General features: G+C 34.5%; 1 protein-coding gene across 1 annotated transcript in view; it reads right to left on the bottom strand.

Annotated features, from left to right (window-relative positions):
* Nucleotides 1–1,867: 1,867 nt before the first annotated feature.
* The window catches only part of IPO11 (importin 11), a gene marked incomplete at both ends in the record, with an annotated part of 26,708 nt that continues 21,248 nt past the window's right edge, over nt 1,868–7,327 (bottom strand). Inside the window, 3 exon segments of the mRNA XM_010190714.1 lie at nt 1,868–1,989; nt 2,827–2,940; nt 4,519–4,614. Of these exon segments, the coding sequence (XP_010189016.1) occupies nt 1,868–1,989; nt 2,827–2,940; nt 4,519–4,614 (332 nt within the window).

Raw genomic sequence — 7,327 nt, 5'->3', positions numbered from 1 at the left:
AGGTCCCTTCCAGCTCCTAATATTCTGTGAACTCTGACCATCACACAGGAGCAAGCTGAGGGAAGAACCTCACCCTCAGCTTGGCCTCCCCAAGTGAGTCCATCTCGTGGCCACCCTTGGGAGACAAAAGTCTCTTCTGTCTTTGCAGCTGAGAAGTCTTGAACTGGCTTTGGATGTCCAAAGTAATATCTGATCTGGAACCCGGTTAGAAAGGCACTCCAACCGGAAAAATTACTTAAGCTTTTCTTGAAAACACTGTTTATATGAATGATAATATTTTGTTTAAATACTGTATTGTATTTCAAACATTTTGCTTAAACTTTGCAAATGGACTTGCACAAGAAGCCTACTTTTGAAAAATCTTATTTTTAACATGTTTCACATGTGAGATGCAGCAAGCATGTATAATACAATCCCTAAGTAATGGTAGAACCAGTAACTCACGTTGTTTGGTAACAGAAGGAACCATCACTTGACAGAATCAGTTTCACACATTCTGCCTGAAGGTATGTTTGGCCCTGGCAGTCTATCAGTTGTATAGTAAGATTTTCGTAGGTTTGACATAAAGACATCCACTAAAGATGGAGCTTTTATTTGAGAAGCAGTTTTCTTAAGTGATTTGAGTATCTGAAAAATAAAGCTGTCATTTGCAGAAGGTTTTATTATGCTAAGAACTGCCAGAAATAACTGGCTCTTACAGCAGGAAATTTGGAGCAGCTGAAGGTAATTTAAAATAACACGGCTACCGAAGGAAATTTCTTTTTTCCTTCCTCTTTTTAAAAGAAACTTCACAGGAAGACAGACATGTTGTTCAGCACCTTAAATTATTTGATAACACCTCTTTAAGAACTTTTTTTTTATACTTATAAGTAACATAACGTTACATTTACTGAAAAAAAAGCTTTTGCAAAGCAGCTACTTGGTTAACCTTTGGCTAGGTATTTGTCGATTTTATCATCAGAAACAAAAAAGGAAAGCATCTGTGCACATTAAAACCAATGAAGGCTCTAAGTTTTACATGTAAGAGCTCTGATTTTTTTAGGTATGGACTACATATTCTGTAGCTTTATGGATACTAACACGGCTTTAGTATTTGTGAGCAACATCTGAATTCCCATTAGACAAGACTTTTCAGGAAATCCGGCAGACTAAATGTAAACTCAGTCTTGTCTTCCAGATTTTCAAACAGACAAGAATAATCTGAAGGTAAGTATAGACTGAATTCTCACCTAAACATGTCCCATACATGAATTCTAGTAGTGACAATTTAGAAGTCAGTGCAATGCTATTCAGCATTTTGATTAAAAACTTTAGTTTTGTATGCATATTCAGCAATGATGATGGCTAGAGAAAGGACAGTATTAAAAGCTGCTTGCCATAGAAATCTACAGTGCAAAAACTGTTTCAGTGTCTTTCACAGCAACTCTCCCATTTAATGTTGTAAAGAGGAAAACCAGGATTGAAGTTCAGATCTAGACATAACAGGAAAGAAAACTGAAATACCATTGGTCCCTGGTCCCTACCAAAATACTAACATGTCAACTAATGTAACTACATAATCACAGATAAGCAGCTAGTTCAATATTAAAATGAGAAAGGACAATAAAATTTGCAGTGCTGTTTCCTCACTTTTACTAAATGACATTTTCCGTTAAATACAATAAAGGTTACTATATTGCTATGAAGCCAAATAAGAAGTTAATATAATGTAGCATAAAAATTCTACATTTTAATGTTTCTCTTGGCAAAAAAGCAGCAATAAAACTACTTATATTAGAATATTTATCTGTAAAATTGTGAAATACCTTAAAAACTGTCTTAAGGGCCTTTGAAGCATTCTTATTTAAAGCATTATACAATCGCTTACCTATTCAGTGATGGCAGTAGTGAAAGCAATGCCAAAGCAGAAAGTTTTCTTCTTTCCGGCTGAGTGATGTTATCCATCCGATCAACCCACATTTCAACCATGTTACCAATAATTTGGTCCAACTGCAAAGGGAAACAGTATGTTCCTTTTCATTTAGAAGTACTTCAGCATATTTAGAAAATAACTTATTTTAATTTGTCTACCATCTGAATACATAATTCAGTCTGGGAAAGATACCATATAGTTATGCATATGTGACAGAGTAGCAGGCAATTTTAAATTTTCTATGACATTGCTTCCAGAACTCCCGACTCACCACTAATTGTAACCTAGAAGTTAGAAATGCATTTAATTCATGAACAGAGCACGCATTAAGAACAGTGAATTACTCAAACAGTTTTCCTATAACAGTTTAATACATATAAAGCATGTGAACTTACTCTGTTTTACCTTCACTGGTGACAAATGAAAAAGACACTTGTCTTTTATCTATTTGAAAACTGTATTATACCTAAGGATAAGAAAATGACTAAATTTCACTGAAAGATGGAGTAGAACACTTGTAGCAAAAGAATCTCTGTAACCTTAGTGAAATCTGAGCATGCTGCTCATAGAAACTCACCAGATAATTATTAGACCACAATTTGTGGTGCAACAAACTCTCACCCTGCAATACCATGCAAGCTAAAGGGGTTTATATGACTTATTGTTGGATGCAATAGGAAGAGAATTTAGAGACCGTATAAAACTTTTAATGAGAAGTTTTAAGGTAATTGAGGAAACATATAAGACTTGCTACAGGAAGCTCAGAGGAGGGACAAATGGAGGAAAAAGAGTCCTTTTCCAAAGTGGACTGGGAGGAACAAGCATGGAAAACAGAAGGAAAAGTTATTTCAGGTCAAAAAAATGTAAGACTTCCACATGCAATCCAGCTGAAATACCAAGAAAAAAAGCCTTACCTCCTGACCCAGTTCACATGCCATCTGGCTCAAAAATAATGAAAAAAACCTTGTATTTTGTAGTAGAACTCTACCCATGATGCCCAGATAAGTAGACATCACCACTGGATATCTCTGAAACAAAAGTAAACCAAAACACAGGGGGCTCAGTTTAATTAAGAGAAGAATACTTACATATAGTGCATACGTGCATGCATCCTTTATGTATTTTATTAAATTTGAATTTTTAAATTGCAATTTAAAAACTTGTAAGAACACAAGACTGAGTTAGCAATTATTAGCAGAGTTTCTTAATTCTTACAATAGGAAAACTATGACTATTTCAAAGTTGGTTTCCTCCAAACAGCCAAGAAAACGTCAAAGGTGATTTTACTTTAAATTAAAAAACCTGCACCTTAAGGAATAAATAGTATATTGTACGTTAAAAAATTAATTTCAAAGTTGATTAAGGATCAAAACTACAGTTTACAATTTTAGTAATATTAAGACGTGCTTAGTATTTTTCTGAAGTTGTTACTTATTTCACTGAATGAAACATACATTTGCCAATAACCAACTTGCAAGTGTCTCAAAATTAACTGGATACAGTAATAAGCTCATCAGTTTATTACTTTTTGTTACTATTTTAAATTTCAAAAGAAGCTACGGATTTCTTTGTACTAAATTCCCCATCTAACAACATAACTCTAAGTATTTCGTAGAATTTTTACTACTTGAAAAAGAAAATGCCAACATTTAACTGAAAATGTTAACCCAGATTAGTATCTTTTTGATTAGGGAGCAATGAATTTATTACAGTCTTAGAACACATTATAATAATCCACTCTCCAGTTTTGTGTCTTAAATGGCAAACTGTTCAAACTGTCTTTTTTAGGTTTTTTGTGTTCTGTACAGCAAAAAGTACATTGCTAAGTAATATGACTTGATTTAATCTTGGAAATATCTTCTCTAAGTTAATAATAATAGCAGCCAAATATTGATATCTGAAAGTCTTCAACTCTGAAAAAAGCAAAGATTTTGATCAAAAAAGTAAAAAACATAGAGAATTCCACCCATTGACTCTGCTGAAGTTTTTTTTCTCCAGCTAGTACTCAAGGCTCAACATAGCTAAAGCATGTTGGATTTTACACCTTTTTATCCAACATAAATATTCACTGAAGGCAAAGAGAGAGAAAAGGGACAACTTAAGACATCTAAGTAAGCAAAATCTTAAAGCCTTTTCTATGTCACACAAAGTGTTCTCAGATCCTTCAACTCTTGGTATTATATATGCCAATTGGAAAAGATGGTCCAATCTTCTTATCCAGTTTGTTTTTTTCTGGTGCAGGTACACTTAAAAAGTAGTAGTATAAATGTCTTAAAAAAAACAACAAAAATCCTCCAGCTCCTAAAAAAGGATCTAACTAAGCATAGAGTCACCACCTCGTAAGTATTAATAGTGAAGGAACCACAGAATAAAATTTGTGTTATTAAAATAAACACTAGATGACAAAATAAGTGATGGGTATGTTGCTTTAACTCTTGCGCTACTGTGTTACTTCTACACACTTTAAAAATAGCTATCAAAGATCTATCAGATGCTCTTAAAACAAGAGAAAATGCAACACCAATATGTGAAAACTGGGGCAGGTAACTGAAGGTACTTTTCTATTCAAAAAGAAAAGCAGAGAGTGGTTAAAGGCTAACTCTTACCTCCCCATCTATAATCCCCCTGAATACCGATGGCAGAAGGGGTTGAAACATTTGAGGACCCAAAACAGGGTTTACTTTTAGGACATTTTCCACAACCTTAAGAACAAAAGCAAATAAGACAATTAGTAAAGTATATTTTAAAGTCTTAACTGAACCTTTAAAACTACATATACTGGGCTATATATAAAGTGCTGGTAGGATGTTTACCATTAAATACCAGCAAACAGCAGAACAGGTGAAAGTATATTCTAGTGAAGTACTCTGCAAACCTTATCTGCTTAACACACATCAAGTGAAACCCACCTGGCCAAGCACTTCCTCATCAGCCTTCTCCTGGCCCTGGCAAAGCTGATGAGGTGGGCTGGAAGGAAGGACCTTAAGGCTCCAGGAAAAGTAACTTGATGAGGTGGGTTGGCAGGGAGGACTACCAGCAGTTTAAGGCTTATTTCTGTATCTTTATCCTGCCACTTTTTTGAAGAACTGTTGATTAGGCTAACTCACTTGTTCCTTGTACAAAGTCTTTTCAAATCTTTTGTTGTCTGTCTCAGATAATTAAAAATATGAAGTCGCATCAAGCCTCAGCAGTCTTGAGATAAATTGCCTTATCAGTCCAAATTAGTGTTTTTCAACCTTATCCATTTATGTTCAATCCAGCCAAAGCTGCTTGTAGGAAAATATTTTAGAGAACACTCCCAGGTATTTCTCTTCCCAGTATTTGCCCAAACATTTTCTTTATCAAAAAAAATACTTATATAGACTATAGCTCAGTTATCCCTCTGGAAGCAAGCAGGCGTACTAGCAAAAAGTGTTCAAAGTCTATTGGACAAATATTGCGGCTAATATGAGGCCACACTGGGAGCCAAAGGGATAAATGATACTACACTAGCAGCCTCATTCCATTATAGAAATGTGATTAAAAGCTGCTGCATCAAATATTTGCCCAACTATAGACTCTAAATAACAGTACTGACAGAGATGAATTGGCATTTTAAATTCCAGAACTGGAGTCCTTAAGCCCCGCACAGCAGGAGCTACAAATAGGGAGAACTATCAGCTTCTCCTGTTGTGTCCTGTCCTGGGATTCTGCAAGCAGTTGTGCAACCACCGAAGAGCTAGGTGGGATCTAACTCTTCTCCTCCATTGCATTTATAATGAACTGAAATCAAGTTTAAGCAACATAGAGTTTCCAGTTAGTGCAGCCACTGGAATACACAGCAGTAATAAAATACAGTTACTATTCAGCTGTCTTTCAGTGCGTACTCCAACTTTATTTCCTGAAATTCTTTGAAAGGCACATTTAAAGTATCATGCTTAATATTTAAAAAGCTTATGAATTTCATAACGTCTCTTTCATAATACCATTTGAAGTTTACGCAAAAATAGGTTTTTAAGTACTTTGAAAAACCTCTAGCAACTCTATCTAAGCAGCTGTTGCCATTATGCAACTTATGCCAAAAGCCAAGACTGTTTGAACACTATGTCATGGTACAATTGCAAGTATTCTACATAAAGGAATGTGATAGAGAGCATACATGTCTAACATTCAATAAAGACTGGAAAAGCTTGCCTCTAGACCTATTAGGTTCTATTGGTCATACAGAATAAAAAGTGAATCTTGATGATTTGGTGCTTTATTCATAGTCACCTAAACAGTTCTTATTATAATACATATATGTATGCAGACATTACTTAACCCTTATCTTGCCAGTTTTTCAAATGTGGAGTTACAAAAATGGAATTGTATGATTATTTTTCTTATTGATATTGAATACCAAAAAAGAAAACAAATCTTTTAAAAAAATAGTAGATATAATATTATTGTCGTTTGTATTAGCAAAGGGATCCAATACTGGTTGATAGGGTACAGACAAAACTCATATTTGGATGGCAAGATAGAGCAATTAGATAATTACTGTTGCACATTTTTATTAGAAACACTCAGTGAACCTAGATTATTAAGACACAAGTGTGATTTTGTCTTAAGGGTTGAATCATTTCTTAATGTTGCATTTTTGTCCAAATAATGAATTTTTTTCTGAATTCTGCACTAAGCTGAAAACTGAATTAGATTGATTTTGCCCTTTTATTTTGTAATTAAAAGTGTAAGTATCTCCTGTGTTATACTGTGGCACTTTTCTCTGTTCTAAAATCCAGTATAAATAAAAAACTTTGATTAGCTTTCTACAACTTCCATGAGTCCACTGATAGCCAAATATTAAATCAGGTTACTTTGACCCAAACACAGTAACACAGTCCTTGTTTCTCAACTCAATGCTCTGAAGATTTTCTATACATAGCACTATCTTTGCAGTGCACTGACCGGTCATCTTGCTGTTTAAGTGTGCTGTTGCAAGACTACAGAACAACCTATTTTCATGAAGATCCAAGCCCTTGTTAACCACCTTTCTCTAGTGATCTAGAAACTAATAAAATGGGAAAGAGATCAGGAACCCTTAATCTAAATTCATCTATACAAAGAGGACTCAAACTAGCTTACAACTCATTTACCTAAAGACACCACTTTGGAATCACATGAAGTAATGAAAGCATTGCAGAGAGGGCACGGGAAGAATGTGCCAGGGGATCATTTTTCAAAGTACTTTATTTAGGGCTATACTAACCTTCTCTTGGAGAAAGCAGTACTTTTAACAAATACATGTGTGTGTATATATGCAAGCTTTATATACATACACTTTAAATATGCAGTTTAAAACACTACCGACTTCAATGTTTGTGTGTGCTAAATAAGCTGTTTTCTTCTAATGGTTCTACATTTATTGTACTTTAAAATATTACTCTAACCTGACAA

This window comes from Mesitornis unicolor, unplaced genomic scaffold (assembly GCF_000695765.1).
Source record: "Mesitornis unicolor isolate BGI_N332 unplaced genomic scaffold, ASM69576v1 scaffold47108, whole genome shotgun sequence".
Lineage (NCBI taxonomy): Eukaryota > Metazoa > Chordata > Aves > Mesitornithiformes > Mesitornithidae > Mesitornis > Mesitornis unicolor.
Note: the sequence above shows the minus strand (reverse complement) of the source record. Positions and strands in the feature narration are given on the sequence as shown.